The following is a 19,390-nucleotide window of genomic DNA, read 5'->3' on the forward strand; positions in this document are numbered from 1 at the left end:
GAGGCTCCCCAGCCCGGCTCTGGGGACCCCGAGATCCCCGGCTGGCGACAGCAGGCGGATCAGACCCCCTGCTCCTGTCCGCCTCTGGGTCCCTAGAGACATGGGGAGGGGAGGACGGAAGCCCCAGCTCCCTGCGGGGGAGGGGCGTGAAGACGCGCGAGGTTGGGGGGAGATGAGCCGGTGTCGCCATGACGACGAGGCCGGTGGTCCGGCCCTGGGGACCCGGGAGGGAAGGAGGAGTAGTGGCCGCACGCGCTGGCGGGGGCGGGGGCCCGGGTCTCCCAGGAGTAGTTGGGGAACACCCGGCGATTCTGGCGGCTGCTTCCTGGTGGCGCAGGGAGCCCGCGTGTTTGCGAGTGCGTGTGCGTGCGAAGTTCTCCGGGTAAGTGTGCCAGCGCGCGCCTGGGGGTGTGCAAGGGTGTGAGCGTGCACACGTGGGCACGGGCGTGTGCGCGCGGGGGTGCCCGGCTGGATGTGTGCACAACTGTGTGTTCCGGCCCGCGTGCCCCTGCGTAAGTGTGCGCGCGCGAGCACACGTGCCTGTGTGTGCGCTCGCGTGCGCTCCCGAGCGGGCCCCGGGTGGGAGTCCGAGATCCCGCCCCCTCCCCAGCCCCGGCGCCCCTCCCCGCCCCCCCACCCCCACCCCGCTGCCGGCGCCGGCTGCATCCTCGCCTCCACCTCGCTCACCCCCTCCTCCCCGCACTTTCTCGGCGCTCCCTCCCTCTCGGCTCGCACAGCCGGACTCCGCGCTCTTCTAGCCGGCCGCCGCCGCCCAGCCTGCGCCCGCCGTCCCCTCATTGTCTGGGCACCTGTTGGAGGCAGAGGCAGGTGCACGGGGCTGGGCAGGCCGGGGGCGTGAGAGTGCGGGGGAGAGTGCCAGCCTGTGTGCGCTACGGGGGTGTTCGGCTCTCCTGCGGCTGCAATTTCTGGCTCCCCTGGGGAGCCAGGGGTGACATCTGAGGCTGGGGTCTCCACCGGGGGCTGTGGTGAGCGAGCGGGGGAACCAGGCAGGCAGACAGGTCCTGGGGCTGAATGAAGGGACAGTGGGCAGTGGGAGCCTAGAGGGTTGGGTGACACCTTGACTAGACCAGCGCCTGGTGCAGAGGAGGACAGAGCCTACGAGAAACAGAGGCGGGGCTCTGCAGGGTCCCATGGGGAACAGGCAGGCTCAGGAGCAGAGGGGAGCCCGGGAGGAGAGGAAGGAGCTGGCAAGATGATACAGGGACAACCTGGAGGTGGGTGGATGAGGACGGGGTGGTGCAACTTCGACTTCTGCGGGGAGTGGGTTGGCAGCCCAGCCCCTGTGGAGCCAGCGTGGGGTCTGCAGGGCCCAGGCCTCCTGCCTGCCATCGGCTGGCACAGGCCACCCTCTCCCTCGACACCTAGGAAGGGAGGCTAGTGAGGGCCCTGCAGACCGAGGAGGCTGTCGCCTGGCCCTCAGCCAGAATGGCTAGGTATGATGGGCTCACTGGCTCACACGCCCTCTCCCAGCCAGGGGTGCTGCATGAGGGGCCGCAGGGGCGACCGCATGACCATCAACATCCAGGAGCACATGGCCATCAACGTGTGCCCCGGGCCCATCCGGCCTATCCGCCAGATCTCTGACTACTTCCCCCGCCGGGGACCAGGACCTGAAGGGGGCGGCGGGGGCGGCGGGGAGGCCCCCACCCATCTGGCCCCCCTGGCTCTGGCCCCCCCTGCAGCCCTCCTTGGGGCCACCACGCCTGAGGATGGTGCGGAAGTGGACAGCTATGACTCGGATGATGCCAGTGAGTCTGGGAGCTTGGAGGCCCCATGTGCTGGTGGGGGTCTCCAGGCTTGCCGTGCAGGGGGAGGGGGACGGGCCCTGCTGGCTGTGCATGTAGGTAGGAGAGGAGGGCAGTGGTGGTGGGGGGGTGGCAGGGATGGCTGCCACAGCTGCAGTCGGTGTGGAGATTACAGCTTCAGCAAGGCTCAATATTCAGTATTTCTGCTGAGACACTCCACCACCCACACAGCCCCAGTTGCGGCCGAGCCAGGGACCCAGACGCACACACGCATGGGCCCACTCAGCCTCTTGCACTCACACTCGCCGGCTGGCAAGAGAGAGAGAGAGACACAGCCAGTGCCCACCTGCTGGCCTCTCACACACACCTGTCTCCAAACCGACCCATGCTGCCTTTCCTCTCTTTCCAGCCGCCCTGGGCATGCTGGAGTTTGACCTTCTCTATGACCGGGCCTCCTGCACTCTGCATTGTAGCATCCTCAGGGCCAAGGTGGGCACTCCCTGCTGCCCCAGCCCGGGCCGGTTTGCGTGCAGGCCCCAGAGGGGGCCCATTCCTCCTTCCCTTCCCAGGCCTGCTCCTTCCTCCTGCCCTTGCAACCCCCTTCTGGGCTCCTCCAGGGTCCAGCTCTACAAGAGGGAGAAAGGTGCCGGGAGCCTCCAGCCCTCTCCCCTGCCCTCCTCTCCAGGGCCTCAAGCCCATGGATTTCAATGGCCTCGCCGACCCCTATGTCAAGCTGCACCTGCTGCCTGGAGCCTGTAAGGTAACAGCCTCCTCGCCCTGCTCGGCCCAGCCCGTGCCTCCAGCCCGTGGGGCTGGAGGACAGGTATTGAGAACCTTTCATCCCCACACCCCAGGCTAATAAGCTAAAAACGAAGACTCAGAGGAACACACTGAATCCCGTGTGGAATGAGGACCTGACGTACAGCGGGATCACGGATGATGACATCACGCACAAGGTGCTCAGGTGAGGGCCCCCCTCCCCACCACCCAGGTCCAGCAGCAGCTCAGGGACAGCTGACATTGTAACTGCTGGTTGGTTGATCTATGTCCCATTAAGCCTGTACCTCTCTGATGCTCAAGAACCATCAGCAGCTCCCTAGCCCCTTTGGCAGCAGGCCAAAATATTTCCCTGCCATTCTTGCCCCCCAATCTCTCCTGCCACACCTGTAATCCCAGCACTTTGGGAGGCCAAGGTGGGTGGATCACTTGAGGTCAGGAGTTTGAGACCAGACTGGCCAACTTGGTGAAACCCCGTCTGTACTAAAAATACAAAAATTAGCTGGGCATGGTGGCATGTGCCTGTAAATCCCAGCTACTTGGGAGGCTGAGGCAGGAGGATCGCTTGAACCCAGGAGACAGAGGTTGCAGTGAGCCGAGATTGCACCACTGCACTCCAGTCTGGATGATAGAGGGAGACTCTGTCTCAAAAACAAAAATATCTCCTGGCCCTCAAACAGAGGACTCCCTTCTTCCAACTGGCCAGTTCCACAACTCCTGAACTTATCTTCTTGTTTTCTATCTGGAGAGCTCCTTCCTGCCAGCCTAAATTCCGCTCACTTGAGGCTCAGTCCAAGCTCTGGCCCCTCCCAAAAGCGTTCCTGGGTTGCCGAGACTCCTTCTCAGAGCCCTTGGCTGAAGTCAGACCTCTGCAGCTTTGGTCTGCCCCTTCCGTGCCTTGAGTTCCCCTAAAATCTCTTAAAGAGTGAAGTCTTCAGGGACAGGGAACTTGCTCTGTCATCCCAGGAGATGGAGATATGAGGAGAGTATTCCCTCAAGTCAGGTAGCGGGCAGCGAGACCCAGGCTCTGGAGAGACCTCTGCCTTTGTGCTTGGATTTGCATTTGGGACCTTCCCTGATGGTCAGGGCTGTGTGGCAGGGAGGCCACCTTGGTGTCAGGTGTGCGGGTGGAATGGAGGGGAGGCCAAGAGGCCAAAACCAGAATGAGACCTAAAAATCAGCGCTCACCAGGGCCCAGCCTGGGCTTAGTATGTTCACATTTCTTTCTTTCCCTTGACCATCTCCATTTACAGATAGGAATTGAGGCGTAGGGTGATCAAGTGACTTGGCCAAGGTCACACAGGTGGCTCAGAAGTTGCAGGGTTGGGATCTGCCCATCCTCCATGCCACAGATGCCCAACCTGGTAGTGGGTCACTGCAGAGGCAGGACAGGGGCTGCAGGAGGACAGGTGGCCGGAGAGCAATCATTTCTTAGTGAGTCCCTGTGGGGCTGGCTCTCTGCTGCATGCAGGAAAAGGACGGGGGTTCCCGAGGAGCCATGGGGTCCTCGTCTGGCTGTCCAAGGCTCTCACGGCCTGTGTCTATGGCCACATCCACTGTGGTGTTTGGCTCCTGCCCCCAGGCCCTGAATGGAGGCAGTGATCGGGGTGCTCCAAGATTTCTGAGGGCTTCCCACAATGGCCGAGCACGTTCTGATGGACCAGGGACAGCCGGTTGGCTGCACAGGGAGGGACAGAGGAATGGGCAAATCCGCTTGTCCTTCTCAAGTGCCAGCCTGTCTTCCAGATGAGACGTAGTGTGTAGGACAGAGCTGGGCTGGTTCAAGGCCCTTCCTACACCCCAGAATGGGGCTCAGGTACCCCAGGGACCCTGACACTGCAGTTCCCCACCAGGATTGCCGTCTGTGATGAGGACAAGCTGAGTCACAATGAGTTTATTGGGGAGATCCGCGTGCCCCTCCGCCGCCTGAAGCCTTCGCAGAAGAAACATTTTAACATCTGCCTCGAGCGCCAGGTCCCGGTGTGTGCAGGGGGCTGCAGGGGCGCCAGGGGAGGGAACCCTGGGGAGGCCAGGCTTCCAGAACCTTCTCTTTGCCCCCTCAGCTGGCGTCCCCCTCTTCCATGTCGGCTGCGCTGAGGGGCATCTCCTGTTACCTGAAGGAGGTGAGGCATCTCACAGGGATGGGGATGCATGTGGGTGGGAGGCAGCAGGGGCCCAGGCTGACCCTGCGTCCATGCCCCTCAGTTGGAGCAGGCAGAGCAGGGGCCGGGGCTGCTGGAGGAGCGCGGCCGCATCCTGCTGAGTCTCAGCTACAGCTCGCGGCGCCGGGGACTGCTGGTAGGCATCTTGCGCTGCGCCCATCTGGCTGCCATGGACGTCAACGGTTACTCGGATCCCTACGTCAAGACGTGAGCCCTCACCCTGACCCTCTCCTCCCCAGAGAGCCTGCCCTGGCCCGAGTTGGGCCTGGCCTGTCCCTGACCCCTCAGTTCCTCTCCCTCTACCCCACCTCTAGGTACCTGAGGCCTGATGTGGACAAGAAATCCAAGCATAAGACATGCGTGAAGAAGAAGACTCTCAACCCAGAATTTAACGAGGTACCCGGGTGGGGACGGGATGCAGAGGGAGGCCAGGGAGGGGCTGGGGAGCCGGCTCACGAATGGGTGGCTGGCCTTGTTCTCAGGAGTTTTTCTACGAGATAGAGCTCTCCACTTTGGCCACCAAGACCCTGGAAGTCACCGTCTGGGACTATGACATTGGCAAATCCAATGACTTCATCGGTGAGGGAGGAGCTGGCTGAGGGTGCTGAGGGAGGGTGAGTGGCAGGGAGGTGGCCCTGACCCTGCCACTTGCTCCCCCAGGTGGCGTGTCCCTGGGGTCAGGTGCCCGAGGCGAGGCTCGGAAGCACTGGAGTGACTGCCTGCAGCAGCCGGACGCGGCCCTGGAGCGCTGGCACACCCTGACCAGCGAGCTGCCCCCTGCGGCCGGGGCTGTGTCCTCAGCCTGAGTGGACAGCAGTGTCCTGGCACAGGCCCATTGGGCCAGGTGCAGTACCCAACCTTCGCACGAGTGTGTTGCACGTTTACATGGGGTGGGCTGCCCCCACCCTGCACTACCTGTCTTATTTCTGTGAATCTCCGTGACCTGGGTCTGTCTGCTCGTGAGGGGCTGTGGAGTTCTATATTCACATATGCAAACCTCCTGCCTGACTCGCTAGTCCCTGCAAATATGCAAAGCCCCCCTCCTCTGCACACCCGGGCAGTGCTCAGAGCCCGGCCCCAGGCTCCCACGCTCCTGCCTCTCCACGCTGCCCCGTCCCTCTCCCCCCACAGGGAGGAGGTCGGATTAGGGGAGGTTCAGAGGAGAATGCCTCACAAAAAGAGAAAAGGACAAAAAACACACCCAGAGCCACTCCTTTAATACAGAAACTTCACTGCAAAAACCTAGCCCTGTACAGCTGCCCTTTTAAAGGGGTGGCCATCGCAGGGTCTCTGCCTCCCCAGAAGGTGGCAGATGCTCCCGGCCACTCGTTTAAATACCTGTCTCCTGGAGGGGGCCAGAGTTTGAAGGCAGGGCCCTTGCCACCCTCCTGGGGGACACCCGTGCATGTTTACGCCTTTTCTGGTTGTGTCAGTGGCCGGAGCATGGCAGCTGGGCGTCAATAAACACCTCCGAGGAAGCTGGGCTCGTGTGTGCTGGCACGGGGAGGGTGCTGGGCAGGGCTGTGGTGGGCATGGCATGATGTCGCGGTCACTCCGGGATGTCGATCACCAGGTCATCGTCCCCATCCAGGGCATCATCCCCGCTACCTGTGTCGCTGAACATCTGCCGAGGGACCGTGCTCAGGATCGTCGGGGGGGGCATCTTGGGGGGTGGGAGGGGGGTCAGGGCTGTCCCGACCCCAGCCCCAGAACCCCGGCCAGGGAAGGTCAGCGGTCCTCCCACAGGGCAGTCAGGGGGCCCCACCGCCATCTGCAGCAGGAGAAGAAACACAGGGGGGCTAGTCAGGGAGGCACTGGGGCCTCAGGAGACCAGGCCCTGCCCCCCAGGGCAGCTCTGGGGATGGGGAAGGGGCCCTGGGCACAGCCAGGCCAACCTATGCTGGACTCAGGGCCTGCCCGCTCCCAGCCCCTCGAGAGCCTCAAACCAGCAAGTGCCTGGGGGTGGTGATGGAGGTGAGATGAGGGGATGGGGTGCCTCACAGGTAACCGGGAGGGAAAGGTCTGGCCCTGCCCTCTCCAGGGAGGTGCCTGGGCTGCCCTGAGCCAGGGGTTAAGCCAGAGGCGGAGTCAGCCTGGAGTGCTTGCCTGCCTGCCACTGGGCCCCAAAGGTGCCACCTGCCGCCACTGGCTTCCTCTCCCTCCTCCTCCTCTCCCTCTTCTGCGGAACTCACTGGTTCGGCAGAGTATTGCAGGCTGCCTGAGCCAAGAGCCCCGGTGGCTTCTCTGCCCCCCAGAAGCTTCTATTATGTCTTGGATGGGCCCCTCCTCGGTATCCCCGCAGCCGTGACCTAGGCCCAGCCCTCCTCTCAGCTCACCTGGGCTGCGGTCCCAGCCTCCTAACTGGACTCCCTGCCTGCAGCCTCTCCCAGATCCAGCTCCTCCGCACTGCAGCCAGAGCACGCGCTCTAAAACACAGACCTGAGCGCGTCACCGCGCCACTCAGGGCCTCGGGACGGGAGTGCTGCCTGCCGGATGACAGGCGGCCCCTCCACCTGGGCATCCTGCTCTATTTGTCAGAAGTCCTGCTTTGTTCTCTGAGGCTGGGAAGTGGCCTCTGCCCTGCCCAACCCTTCAGCACCCTCGGCTGCCAGATCCTCACAAACCCTCCCCAGAGAGCTCTGTGGGTCTCCTCCGCGGTCCCCATGCTTTGTCTGTGGGCACAAACTGGGCACAGGCTATGTGCCAGGTGGTTTCTGTTAATGCCCTCCCAGCCCCAGGACACTGGGGAGCGGGGAGAGGTCACGTGCCAGCGGAGGAGGCTGAACCTGGTGTGGACATGGAGGTCCTGAGGCACAGGCCCGCTGGGTCCTGCGGGGCAGTGGCAGTGTCCAGTCTGGCCCTGGGCTAGATGCTGGGTGGGCTGGCAGGAAACGCCATGTGTGGTCTCCAGTGGCCCTTCTGAGTGTCACATTTGGCCCTGTGGCCTCCTCTCTGCTTCCTAAGGAGCCCTCACCCTCATCTCTGCTGCTGGGGTGGCGTGGGGGCCAGGGTGGGTCAGGCCTCAGGGTATAGGAGGCTGGTAGGATGGGTGACAGACAGGGGGTCCAACTCTGAACAGCACCCCCGCACCCTGCACCAGGCCCCCACATGTACACACGGGAGCAGACGTGTGTATGACTGGAAAGCACTATCCCCTTCTCTGGCCACCCCCTCTCCTTCCCCACTGTGCGCAGCATGTCCCACCCTGGCCTGGACTTCCTCAGTGGCATCCTCTCAGCCTGACTGGCAGTGGCTCACGTTTCTGTGTGGCTTACTAGGGGCCAGGCGTGGGCCAAGCGATTTTCATCCCTTCACTCACATTCTCCACACAAGGACGCCACTGAACAGAGAAAGAGAGTTGTGGCTCCAAGCGTGAAATGACACGCTGAGGTCGCATGGTGAGTACTGGAAGAGCTGGGATTCAAAGTCGGCCAAGTCTGACTCAGGCCTGACAGAACCAACCTGCTTCTATCTTCAGTTATTCCTTCTCTGCTTGGACTCCCTTCCTTCCATCTCCTCGCTCCCCTGACAGTAACAGACAAACTCCCACTTCAGGCCAGTGTCCAGGCCTTCCATGATGCCGCCCCACCTGGTTCTTCTTGTCAATTTTTTACCACTCCTGCTCTGGCCCAGAGAGTGCTTTCACTGTGGCCCTGGCTCCCTTCCCACCATGACTTCAGCCAGGAATATCCAAATCCACTTACCCTGGGCTCACACGTTCTCCTCGCTGAGGCCTTTCCTGGCTTCTCCCCACCTCCCCCGACAGCTATGGACGTGGGCCGCCCTCCCAAATCTTCTCTCCAGAATGTCTAGAACTTTGCTCCCAGACACAACTCCGCTTCAGGACTCAAGCACCCGGCCAAAAAGCTTCCAAGTGCCCCTCAATGCTGCGCCACTCCCCACCCTGCCCGCCACCCCCCTGCTAAGGACCAGGGCCAGTACTGTCACCTCTGCTACTCAGGCTCAAGAGGTGAAGCCTCACAGGGCCAAGGTCCCATGGAGAAAATGGCAGAGTTGGGATTGAAGCTCCAGATCCTGTACTCCAGACCACCGCAAATGCGGCCTCTCATTCTGCTTCTGGCTCTAGAACCCTGGGAGCCACCCAGCTGGTCCCCATTCCGCTTTGCCCCTCAGCCCATCCCCATCTCTCCCAAGGCTCGCATCTACCACCAGCCTGGTGGCTTCCAAACGCACAGCCCCTCACGGGCTGCTGTCTAGCTTCCTTTCCAGGTGGCACCTGACACATCCGCGGCCAGACTCAGCTTCCCTCCAAGCCTGTGCTCCCACAGCCCTCCCATCTCGAGGGACGGAGACTTCACTCTTGCTCAGACTAAAGCCCTGGAGGCATCCTGGCCTCTCTCCCGCACAGCCCACACAGGGTCCTCCAGGAACTCCCTCATTCTCCGAAATGGGTCTGCAGCCCCCTCTGGACCCTCTGCCCTCGGCCTGGTTTACCGCGGTGGCCTCCTCACTCCCATCCCAACTCACCCCACCGCCCACCCAGTCTGTTCTCTGACCACCAGTGTCTGCAATTTTGTTAAGATGCAATTAGATCACTCCTGCTTCATGCTTGCAACCTGTGCCCCGCCAGGGAACTGCCTTCTCCAAGGCTTCATTCACAGCGAATCCTGCACACTGGCGCCTCAGGAGCTCCCCTCTGACCTGCTCCAGGACCCACTTCCCTGCTTACTTTCCTTCCCGACACGGACTCCTTCCAGACCCTCGAACAAGCCCAGCTCACACCCTCCCAGGGTCTCTGCCTGACAAGAAACACTGCCCAGGAGCCACACAGTTTGCTGCCACTTCCTGTAAGTCTCTGCTCAAAGAACATTCCAGACTGTTGGGCCCTAAGTGTCAGCCTCGTCCCCTCGGCGTCCCCGTGCTCTGGACCTCACTGTTCTTCTCCACAAGTACCTATTTTTCTAGTATGTTTTCTACCTATCTTGCTAGAATGTGAGCTCTGTGAGGGCAGGCACTGGTCTGCTTTGTGCACTGCCGTGTAACAGGAGGTGCTCCAGGGGCGCTTGCTGGTCATATCGAGTAGGACCACTAGCCTTATAGGTGCCAAGGCTAGGAGGCCTAGAGGGTAACAAAGACTTGCTGAAGGCCACGTGGTTTCTAATAGGCAGTCTTGACTAGATCCAGTAATCCTGCCCTGGTCTGGGGCTACCTGGCATCACAAAACACGCCCCCCCCCCCCCCGGGAAAATGAGCCTGGCCTCGTTACACTGCAGCCGTGAAAGGGTGGGACCCCTGGCATCCGCACGCCAGGTCCCCCAAGGCTGGTTCTGCCCTGATTTGTCTCCATACAAGCCTGTGAGCCGAGATTTCTCTGATCCACCCCTCAGTGCTAAGTGCTGACTGGGTCCCCAAATCATTCATGATTCTCTGACAGGCCCCCGCCTTGAGCCTCCCTCAGGTGGCTGTCCTCCTGCCGTCCTGCCCCTCCCTAGCGCCCCCACGTCAGGGTACCTTGAGTTTCCGGGGCAGGCGGGGCCGTTTCTCCCGCTTGGGCCTCAAGGGGCTGGGCTCAGGCAGCTGCAGGGCCAGGTAGTCAGAAGGGAATGGGGGGTAGCGGGGGGAGGCCAGCTGCGGGCGGGAGCGGGGATGGAGATGGGAGGCGGAGTGGACCGGGGTGAGGGTGGGGAAAGAAATGCAAACAGGAGGAAGATGGAAAAACAAAAGAGATGGTGATGAGTGCGGCTCCCGGGGCTCCCGAACACAGAAGGGCCAGCAGGATGCTGTCCTGGGCTTTGGTCTCCTCAGTCACGCCTGGCCCCATTCCTATACCAGAGAGAAGGGGGCAGCCCCCACTCACACCCTCCACGGGACACTTGGGCCACACCCAGACAGATGTCCCCAAAGTTGGGCAGGCCTTGCCCGGAAGCCCAGCCCTTCTGCCCAAACGACGCCCACCTTACTCCCAGGCATATTAGTTCACCACTTCCCACCCCTGACCCCAACTCACCGAGCTCAGGTATGGGGAGGGGACCCCGGAGGCCTGAAGGGGAAACCCTGTTGAAGGAGGCAGGGAGAGGCTGGAGGGAGAGGGGGCCCCCCCCAGCGGAGGGCTTCTCTTCCTGGAGAAAGGACAGGGCGGCGTCAGAGGTGGCTAGGAGCCCAGGCGCCCCACCTGACCCTCCCCAGCGAGAGGAATGCATCTTCTTCTCACCTCTTAGGGGCCGGTGTGTCAGACAACTTGGGTGTCCCCTCGGTCTCGCTGTTATCTGATGATGCAGTGGCATCTGAGTCTGTGACGGGGACAGATGGTCAGTGGGGGTGGGGGGATCCCAGTCCATCCCAGAAGGGTATAACCTCCTCCACACTACAGAAGGGCACCGGAGGACCAGGTGCGGGGCTCATGCCCGGAATCCCAGCACTGTGAGAGGGTGAGGTGGCCAGATCGCTTGAGGCCAGGAGTTCAAGAGCAGCCTGGACAACCTAGCGAGACCTCATCTCTATTAAAAACAAAAGCAATTATCCGAGCATGGTGGCGTGTGCCTGTAGTCCCAGCTACTCAGGAGGCTGAGGCAGGAGAATTGCCTGGAGATTGAGGCTGCAGTGAGCTGTGATTGTAACACTGCACACTAGCCCGGGTGACAGAGCAAGACCCTGCCTCAAAAAAACAAAACAAACCAAAAACCCAACAGAAGGGCTCCCGGGGGGGATTCTGACTCACCAGCTAGTGGGCACGCACATGCACCACACACCTGAGCTGTCCCAGGGAGGCCCACAGCCTCTCCAGCCTCCCCAGCGCCCCTCCCGCTCTGATTCCTCCGTAACACACCTGCCACGCATGGCCAGGGTGCTGGGCTCCTTCCCACTCACCACCTCTCCTTGTCATCAGATCCAAGGAAGGATGGGAAGGGCAGCACCTCCACTTGTCACATGAGGTCACCGAGGCTCAGAAAGTAAGGTGGGAGGCTGAGACTCTGACTCCTTGGCTATTTGATGCCACTGGTTCCTTGCCTCTGAGCTAAGCTGTCTTCAGCTCATGCCTCTGCCCCACTCCCCATAACCAGCGTCCTGTTCATCCACCCCTGAAGTCCTCCCCTTCATCCACTGCTCCCCACGGCAACTAACACAGGTCAGGCCACCAGCATGTCAAAATCACCTGCTAAGCAGCCTCACATCACCCTGCCATCCACTGTCCACCCTCAACCCCACAGTGAGCTAAAACAAACCTGGTCCACATCCTTCTTGATGACATCCCCTACTACCTGCACGAATTCATGGTGCTGCTTAATCTGGCTTCAACACACCTTTCCGATCAACTAACGTAACTGTATTCTTTACAGCACACTGACCTATTTCGTCAAAAAAGAAAGGTATTTCCTAGTTCAGTGCCTCTGCCTAGAAGAGCCATCTTTCATGGAACAAATGACTGACACACCTATAGAAGCCATTAGCAATGTCTCTGCTCAAAAAGACCCTTTAAGAAGCAGATCAAATGCCACTGCCTCTGGGAAGTCTTCCAGAATCCCTCAAGCCCAATTAACTGCAGGCTCTCCTGGAACCCTCTACTCTTACTCATCATGGCTGCGCTCACACTGTGCTGAAAAGCGTCATTTGCACGTGTCTCCCTGGCCAGGGTGTGGGCCTCCATGACAGGAGTGGGGCTGATATTGCTGGCCTTTGCTCCTCAGATGCAACCCACTCTAGCCATGAACATGCTGGGTCCTCTCCCACCTCCTGCCCTGAATTCCCCTCAAACAGGATGTTAACTGGAAGACCCTAGGGAAGGGAGAGGCAGGGGATGAGAGGCTACAATAAAAGCCAAACCTCCTACTATGACCTACCTGAGTAAGCCCCTATTTCCCTGACCTTATCTACAATCCTCCTATAATAGCAAGCGAATGGGTATCATGCGTTCTGACAAAACAGTATGTCCCAAAACGTGGCTGGCTACTACATGCCGATCCCTGCCTCAGACCAATGTTTAAAGGCACCTTGGAGAGAGGTGATTCTACATGACATGGCTTATGAGGGCCCCACCCAGGAAGAGGCCCACAAATGCTCACCTTAGGGTTTTTTCAAACTGTGGGTCTCAATCCATTAGTGAGTCATGAAATCAATTTACTGATGTGCAACCAGCACTAAAAGAAGGGAAAAAAAGCAATCTAAAAAGTATCAGGATGAATTGGATACAGTGATCTTTTTTTTTTTTTTTTTTTTTTTTTTGAGGCGGAGTCTCGCTCTGTCGCCCGGACTGGAGTGCAGTGGCCGGATCTCAGCTCACTGCAAACTCCGCCTCCCGGGTTTGCGCCATTCTCCCGCCTCAGCCTCCCGAGTAGCTGGGACTACAGGCGCCCGCCACCTCGCCCGGCTAGTTTTTGTATTTTTAGTAGAGACGGGGTTTCACTGTTAGCCAGGATGGTCTCGATCTCCTGACCTAGTGATCCGCCCGTCTCGGCCTCCCAAAGTGCTGGGATTACAGGCTTGAGCCACCGCGCCCGGCCGGATACAGTGATCTTAAAAATGTTTCATTAAACTTTGCTTTGTAGGTATGCATGTGGGGCTCCGGTTATGATGGAGAATATAGTTAACTGCAGACGATATTCAAATAAAGGGATGAAAACAGTGTTCTCTCTTTTTCATCCCTCTGCTTTTCAACCAAGCCTGGCCTGTTCTTACCTCAGGGTAGCCGCATTTATTATTCTGCTGGGAGCTCCAGCTCACTTCTTCACAAGATTTTTTTTTTTTTTTTTTTTTGGACGGAGTCTCGCTTGGTTGCCCAGGCTGGAGTGCAGTGGCGCAATCTCAGCTCACTGCAAGCTCCGCCTCCCAGGTCCAAGCCCATTCTCCTGCCTCAGCCTCCCCAGTAGTTGGGACTACAGGTGTCTGCTGCCATGCCCGGCTAATTTTTTGTATTTTTAGTAGAGATGGGGTTTCACCGCGTTAGCCAGGATGGGGTTTCTTTGTTTTTTTTTGAGACAGTCTTGCTGTCACCCAGGCTGGAGCCCAGCGGTGCTGTCATGACTCGCTGCAGCCTTGACCTTTCACGCAAGGGATCCTCCGGGTTCTGCCTCCCAAGTAGCTGGGACCACATGTATACACCACTATACATGGCTTTTTTTGTTGTTTAATTGAGATGGAGTCTCATTATCTTGCCCAGGATGGAAGGCTGGTTTATTATCTGGTCCCAACTCAAACGTTACTCCGTGAAATGCCTTTCTTGAGTACTCTATTCAGACGTTGCCTGCTGCCTGTAAGCTAAGAATGGCTTTTTTTTTCTTTTTTTGAGACGGAGTCTTGCCCTGTGGAATGCAGTGGCGGTGATCTCGGCTCACTGCAACCTCTGCCTCCAGGGTTCAAATGATTCTCCTGCCTCAGCCTCCCCAGTAGCTGGGATTACAGGCGCACGCCACCACACCCAGCTAATTTTTGTATCTTTAGTAGAGACGGGGTTTCACCATGTTGGTCAGGCTGGTCTTGAACTCTCGACCTTGTGATCCACCCACTTCGGCCTACCAAAGTGCTGGGATTACAGGCGTGAGCCATCGTGCCCGGCCAAGAATGGCTTTTAAGCTTTTAAATGTTTGGAAAAAAAAAAAAAAAGAAAAAAAACTAAAGAAAAATTTTTCGTATGGAAATAATACGAAATTCAAATTTCAGTACCTATAAAGTTTTATGGAAACATAGCCATACTCATTCATTTGCCTATGGGGTATGGCTGCTACGACAATGGCAAAGTTCAGTAGGTGCTTCAAAGATTGTATGTTGCAGAAAGCTTACTTACCATCTGGCCCTTTGCAGAAACAATTCATCAACCCCTGTTCTACTATAATCATTACCACGTAACTGCTTTCATTACCTTCAAGTCCTTACTATGACCTAAAATTCTAGTGTATTGTCTTCATTTACTCATTCTTCCCAACTAAAATATAAATTACAAGAGACCAAGGGCTTTGCCTGTCTCTGCCTCTGCTGTATCCCCTGTGCCAAGCACAGTGCCTGAAACACAATAGGTGCTCAGTAAGTGCCTGAATAAAAGAACGGTGGAGGTGAAAGGCAAGCAACTAGGCTTAAGGACCACTGGGGGCTGCATCAGCTGCCACTGCCTAAAAGGCAGGGGCCCAGGAAGCTTGCTAAGTGCCAGGAACCACGCCCTCCACCAATTTTTCAAGACCTTGCTCACCCGAAGAGTCTTCATCCACGTTCTCGTACTGCAGAAGTCGGTCTAGGAGGAAACTGAGGAGAGAGGAGAGATGGACAGTGATTTCTCCAGCGCAGCAATGTCCCCCTGGGCCCCGACCCTCCCAGCAGGCCCATCGGATCCTTGAAAGAGCCCATGCACTTGGGGCCTTACTCGGGGATGGGGTCCGAATGCAGATTGCCTAGGAACCACATCGCCCTCCGCCCCTGCAACGTGCCTCACCTCTTGTCCCGGGACACCTTCAGTAATTTCCTTTGCGCTTTCCTCAGCTCCTCCTGGAAGCACTCGTGCTCCTGTATCACGGACAAGCGGTGCGCTGGGCCAATGGTCCTCCGTGAAGGGCCCCGGAACCGGCAGCCGCTCGCCCCACCCACTTTACACCTGGGTAAACTGAGATTTTGTCCGCGCCAGGCCTCCCCCCTCTATAGCCTTCCCGCGGCAGCACTCACGTAGATGAGGAACTTGAGCTTCCGTTTCAGATTCCGGTATTTCTTTTTGTAGTCCACTTCGCCGTCCGCCGGCCCGTTCATGACCGGCCCGGCAGTGGCGCCCAGCTTCTGCAGTCCCGCTACCCCAAGCAGGCGCTGCCCCGTCGCTCACGCCTCCACTTCCGGAGACTCTGCAAGGCTATGCCGCCGGGACTACAACTCCCGGCGTACCGGGTGCCCAGGCGGCGTCACCTCACGGGCCGCCCTGCCGGGGAATACTGGGAAAGGAGCGCGGTAGCGAGTGGCTGCGCTGGGGATGGCGTAGCAGTGACGCAGTGACGCCACAAAAATGGCGGACGCTGGAGAGCGCCGTTCCTGACTTTAATGTGCTTAGACACTTGAAGCCACAAAAGGATTTCCCTCAAGGTTCCTCGTCTCCTCGCAAGGATGCCTTTTCTCTTCTGCCTTGCGAAATAATAGCGGCCTAGCTGGTGCTCGTGACCAGGAAGGAAGGCAGCGTCGCGGGCTGATTACGTTTCACCCAAAGGTTGCCGGCTCCGAATCGGTTTCTAACGAGAAATTTTAAAATGATTCGTTCCAAGAAAGGGTAGGAGCCGCGAGACCCTCCAACTGCCCAGGGAAAACAAGTCTCGTCTGGCGAAGTTATCAGCCCACGCGGTCCGCGGCCAAAGGCCAAAGGTCTCTTGCCCCATGGTGCCACAGCACTGCGCGTGCGCGAACCGCTGTCAAACGCGCTGACGGAGGCCGAGAAGAAAAAAAGGCGGGAGCCGCCAATCCTGGGTTGAGCAAAATGGCGCGGGAGAAGGAGATGCAGGAGTTCACCCGTAGCTTCTTCCGAGGCCGCCCGGACCTCAGGTGCCCAGGGAGTTGGAGACGGGGTTGGAAGGGGCGCGGGTGGGACGGGACTCCGTCCTGACACACTGTCCCCGCAGCACACTCACGCATTCCATCGTGCGGCGGAGGTACCTGGCTCACTCGGGCCGCGACCACTTAGAGCCAGAGGAGAAGCAGGCACTGAAGCGACTGGTGGAGGAGGAGCTGCTGAAGATGCAGGTGTGCCGGGCCGGAGCCTGGGCCGCGGGAGGCGGAGGCGGGGCTTGCTGCCGAGGAGGAGGGGCCTGACGGGGCGCGGTGAACGCCGCCTTGGTGCATAGTTCGCCCTCTTGGCGCACACACAGGTGGATGAAGCCGCTTCCAGGGAGGAGAAATTGGACCTTACCAAGAAGGGCAAGAGGCCTCCCACCCCTTGTAGCGACCCGGAGAGAAAAAGGTTCCGCTTCAATTCAGAGTCGGGTTAGTGCTTCCTACTTGCTATGGGGGACTTCTGCATCGTTGGTTCACTCAAGAAGCATTCACTGCGCATCTCTTATGTCCCCAGGCGTTAGATGAGGGAGCGAGGCCAGTGAGGCAGGAGCCGGGAACAGCGAGGACAGATAGCTGTTTCCTGCTGCCCCTCCAACTGTCAGGGCAGGGCTCGAGACAACCTATCCGAAGTGAAGGGAGAAGGGACAGGAGGAGCCTGTCTCAACCTTCTCTCCTGTCCATATTCCAGAGTCCGGCTCTGAAGCCTCCAGCCCAGACTACTTTGGACCCCCAGCAAAGAATGGGGTGGCAGCAGAAGTCAGCCCAGCCAAGGAGGAGAATCCAAGGCGAGCCTCAAAGAAGGCAGTTGAGGAGAGCAGTGATGAGGAACGGCAGAGGGACCTGCCCGCACAGAGGGGAGAGGAGAGCAGTGAGGAGGAGGAAAAGGGGGACAAGGGGAAGACTAGGAAGAAACCTGTGGCAAAGAAGCAGGCACCAGGCAAGGCCTCAGTCAGCAGGAAGCAGACCAGGGAAGAAAGCGAGGAGAACGAGGAAGAACCCGTTCAGAGGACAGCAAAGAAGGTGGAGGGAAATAAAGGAACTAAAAGCCTGAAGGAAAGTGAACAGCTAAGTGAAGAGGAGGAGGAGATCCTAGCTGGGAAGAAAGAGCACAGAGAGGAGGAAGCAAGGGAGGAAGAGAAAGAAGGGGAGGAGGAAAAGGAGGAATGGAAACCCAGAGCCAGGAGCAATGGCAGGAGAAAGTCAGCTAGGGAGGAGAGGAGCTGTAAGCTGAAAAGCCAGGCAAAGAGGCTCATGGGAGACTCAGACAGCAAGGAAGAGCAGAAAGAGGCAGCAGGCAGTGGGGATGACAGTGGGAGAGATGGAGAACCCCCAGTGCAGAAGAGCAAGGACAGGACCCAGCTTAAGGATGGGAAGGGGTTGAGTGGAAGCAGCGAGGACGAGGAAGACAGTGGGAAGGGGGAACCCACAGCTAAAGGCTCTAGAAAGACGGCCACACTGGGCAGCACCAGTGGTGAGGAGAGTGACTTGGAGAGGGAAGTGAGTGACATTGAGGCAGGGGGCGACCCCCAGGGGGAGAGGAAGAACCGCTCTTCCAAGAAGAGCTCTAGGAAAGGCACGACACGAAGCTCCTCTTCCTCCTCAGACGGAAGTCCAGAGGCCAAAGGAGGGAAGGTGAGGGTGAGGAGGGGTGGGAGGCCACCATTAGGGAAGAGGGAGACCCTGCCTCAGGCTCAGCAGGCTTCGCCTTCAGCTGCTGTCTTTCCTTGCTAGGCTGGTTCAGGTCGCCGTGGAGAGGACCACCCAGCTGTGATGAGGCTAAAGCGCTACATTCGGGCCTGTGGTGCCCATCGAAACTACAAGAAGCTGTTGGGCTCCTGTTGCTCACACAAGGAGCGCCTGAGTATCCTCCGGGCAGAACTGGAAGCCCTAGGCATGAAGGGTGAGGCCGGGCGTGCCCTGGGGGCTGCAGTAGAGGGCCTTGCTGCTGGGGAGGAGAGGATCACCAGCTTCTTCTGCCCCAGGTACCCCTTCCCTAGAGAAGTGTCGGGCCCTGAAAGAGCAGAGGGAGGAGGCAGCTGAGGTAGCCTCCTTGGATGTTGCGAACATCATCAGTGGCTCGGGTAAGGGATTTCCTCTCGCTGCCGGGAAGCAGATAGGTGAGGTTGGACATTCTCAGATATCTGATCTCTCATTTCCCCTTTCCTAGGCCGGCCACGCAGACGTACAGCCTGGAACCCTTTAGGAGAAGCAGCACCCCCAGGGGAGCTGTACCGTCGGACCCTGGACTCAGACTGAAGAGCGGCCCCGTCCTGCACCCCCGGACTGGTCACATATGCGTGGCATCATCAGCAGTGATGGCGAGAGTAACTGAGCTCTGTCACCCCCAGGAGGGACCCTTGATCCATGTACAAAGCATACATAGCACCCCTTGCCCGGTGTCTGTGGAGCAGAAGCAGCTTTCTTCAGAGAAGACTGCCGCTCCTGAGGACGCAAGCTGTTGGGATGCTACTTCTCAGCTTCACGCTCTCCATTTAAGGTGTTTATTTTTTAAGACTCAATAAAGGAGTGTTCATAATCACCTCATCAAATCTGGTCCCCCATTCTCACCTCCTGTATTTTGGACCAGGAAACTGAGGAGTCACTGCCTCCACCTCCTCCCCTGGCGTGGTTCCCTTTAATTTCTCCCGGGTTCCTGGAAGAAGTCCCTGCCTCCAGACCCACTGGAGAAGGGTGTGTGGCTCCTGTGCTGCCAGCCTGCCCAGTGGCCCCTCTGCTTTTAGCCTGGTCTGATAACCTAATGCCCACTTGGGAGGGGGATAGAATGACTTGAGGGCAGCCGGTGCTTAACCCTTCCCCCCTTCTGCAAACAGCCACTTTGTCCAGGGGCTGTTAGCCTCGAAGGGGTGGGGAAAAGCCCTGACTTCCTGGGCCAGTCTCAGCCCTCTAGGCCTCTGGCTACAGGCCCAGCCTGTGCAGTCACATGAGGTCTCCACTGAACTCTGGCTGCTGAGGCTTGCGGGAAGATGTAAGCATAGAGCTGCCCGGGGTCTGTGTGGAAAGCAAACCTAAGAATCTTTGAAGCCAAAGCAAAGCAAACAGGAATTAGAGGTCAAGGGATTGAAGACCACCTTTGAGATCTGATCTGGTCACACCTGAAGTCATTAAAATCACTGAAATGTTTAGATACACAGCCCAATAAATTCTCTTTTTAAAAAAAGTACAAGCAGTACTATTCACCGGCCACTGAGCAAGTCC

At 58.6% G+C, this 19,390-nt stretch overlaps 3 protein-coding genes across 7 annotated transcripts; 2 read left to right on the plus strand and 1 right to left on the minus strand.

Annotated features, from left to right (window-relative positions):
* Nucleotides 1–1,430: 1,430 nt before the first annotated feature.
* DOC2A (double C2 domain alpha) lies at nt 1,431–6,183 on the plus strand. The gene is made up of 10 exons (XM_030924309.1): nt 1,431–1,769; nt 2,176–2,255; nt 2,452–2,526; nt 2,621–2,730; nt 4,397–4,523; nt 4,607–4,666; nt 4,749–4,912; nt 5,020–5,101; nt 5,188–5,284; nt 5,366–6,183. The coding sequence occupies exons 1-10, from the start codon at nt 1,457–1,459 to the stop codon at nt 5,509–5,511; spliced, it is 1,254 nt and encodes a 417-aa protein (XP_030780169.1). The 5' UTR covers nt 1,431–1,456; the 3' UTR covers nt 5,512–6,183.
* Nucleotides 5,905–15,493, minus strand: INO80E (INO80 complex subunit E). 3 transcript variants are annotated; one of them, XM_030924310.1, is made up of 8 exons: nt 15,311–15,479; nt 15,084–15,154; nt 14,844–14,896; nt 10,878–10,956; nt 10,674–10,785; nt 10,178–10,294; nt 7,042–7,131; nt 5,905–6,476 (listed from the first exon to the last, which is right to left on the minus strand). In XM_030924310.1, the coding sequence occupies exons 1-7, from the start codon at nt 15,389–15,391 to the stop codon at nt 7,063–7,065; spliced, it is 582 nt and encodes a 193-aa protein (XP_030780170.1). In that variant the 5' UTR covers nt 15,392–15,479; the 3' UTR covers nt 5,905–6,476; nt 7,042–7,062. The 3 variants fall into 3 exon arrangements, with proteins under 3 accessions (XP_030780170.1, XP_010385833.1, XP_010385823.1); XM_010387521.2 differs by lacking the exon at nt 7,042–7,131 and having other exon boundaries at nt 5,906–6,476; nt 15,311–15,493; XM_010387531.2 differs by lacking the exons at nt 7,042–7,131; nt 10,178–10,294 and having other exon boundaries at nt 15,311–15,486.
* A 117-nt stretch (nt 15,494–15,610) lies between these two features.
* Nucleotides 15,611–19,364, plus strand: HIRIP3 (HIRA interacting protein 3). Of its 3 annotated transcripts, XM_010387505.2 has the most exons (7): nt 15,641–16,165; nt 16,243–16,363; nt 16,489–16,603; nt 16,863–17,806; nt 17,906–18,074; nt 18,157–18,255; nt 18,342–19,349. In XM_010387505.2, exons 1-7 carry the CDS (start codon nt 16,101–16,103, stop codon nt 18,428–18,430), a joined length of 1,602 nt encoding a protein of 533 aa, XP_010385807.2. In that variant the 5' UTR covers nt 15,641–16,100; the 3' UTR covers nt 18,431–19,349. The 3 variants fall into 3 exon arrangements, with proteins under 3 accessions (XP_010385813.1, XP_010385807.2, XP_030780167.1); XM_010387511.2 differs by lacking the exon at nt 16,863–17,806 and having other exon boundaries at nt 15,611–16,165; nt 18,342–19,364; XM_030924307.1 differs by lacking the exon at nt 18,157–18,255 and having other exon boundaries at nt 16,022–16,165; nt 16,465–16,603.
* The last annotated feature ends 26 nt before the right edge of the window (nt 19,365–19,390 follow it).

This window comes from Rhinopithecus roxellana, chromosome 20 (genome assembly GCF_007565055.1).
Source record: "Rhinopithecus roxellana isolate Shanxi Qingling chromosome 20, ASM756505v1, whole genome shotgun sequence".
Lineage (NCBI taxonomy): Eukaryota > Metazoa > Chordata > Mammalia > Primates > Cercopithecidae > Rhinopithecus > Rhinopithecus roxellana.

Bases quoted from the DNA above. Each gene is read 5' to 3' on its own strand.
- INO80E (XM_010387521.2), bottom strand. From the start codon at position 15,391: ATGAACGGGCCGGCGGACGGCGAAGTGGACTACAAAAAGAAATACCGG. The intron at 15,155-15,310 runs GTGAGTGCTGCC...TCCGTGATACAG, and splicing joins AGCTCAAGTTCCTCATCTAC to GAGCACGAGTGCTTCCAGGA. The intron at 10,295-10,673 runs GTGAGTTGGGGT...TCCCGCCCGCAG, and splicing joins CCTCCCCATACCTGAGCTCG to CTGGCCTCCCCCCGCTACCC.
- DOC2A (XM_030924309.1), top strand. From the start codon at position 1,457: ATGATGGGCTCACTGGCTCACACGCCCTCTCCCAGCCAGGGGTGCTGC. The intron at 2,256-2,451 runs GTGGGCACTCCC...CCTCCTCTCCAG, and splicing joins GTAGCATCCTCAGGGCCAAG to GGCCTCAAGCCCATGGATTT. The intron at 4,913-5,019 runs GTGAGCCCTCAC...CCCCACCTCTAG, and splicing joins TCGGATCCCTACGTCAAGAC to GTACCTGAGGCCTGATGTGG.
- HIRIP3 (XM_010387505.2), top strand. From the start codon at position 16,101: ATGGCGCGGGAGAAGGAGATGCAGGAGTTCACCCGTAGCTTCTTCCGA. The intron at 17,807-17,905 runs GTGAGGGTGAGG...TTTCCTTGCTAG, and splicing joins CAGAGGCCAAAGGAGGGAAG to GCTGGTTCAGGTCGCCGTGG. The intron at 18,075-18,156 runs GTGAGGCCGGGC...CTTCTGCCCCAG, and splicing joins GGAAGCCCTAGGCATGAAGG to GTACCCCTTCCCTAGAGAAG.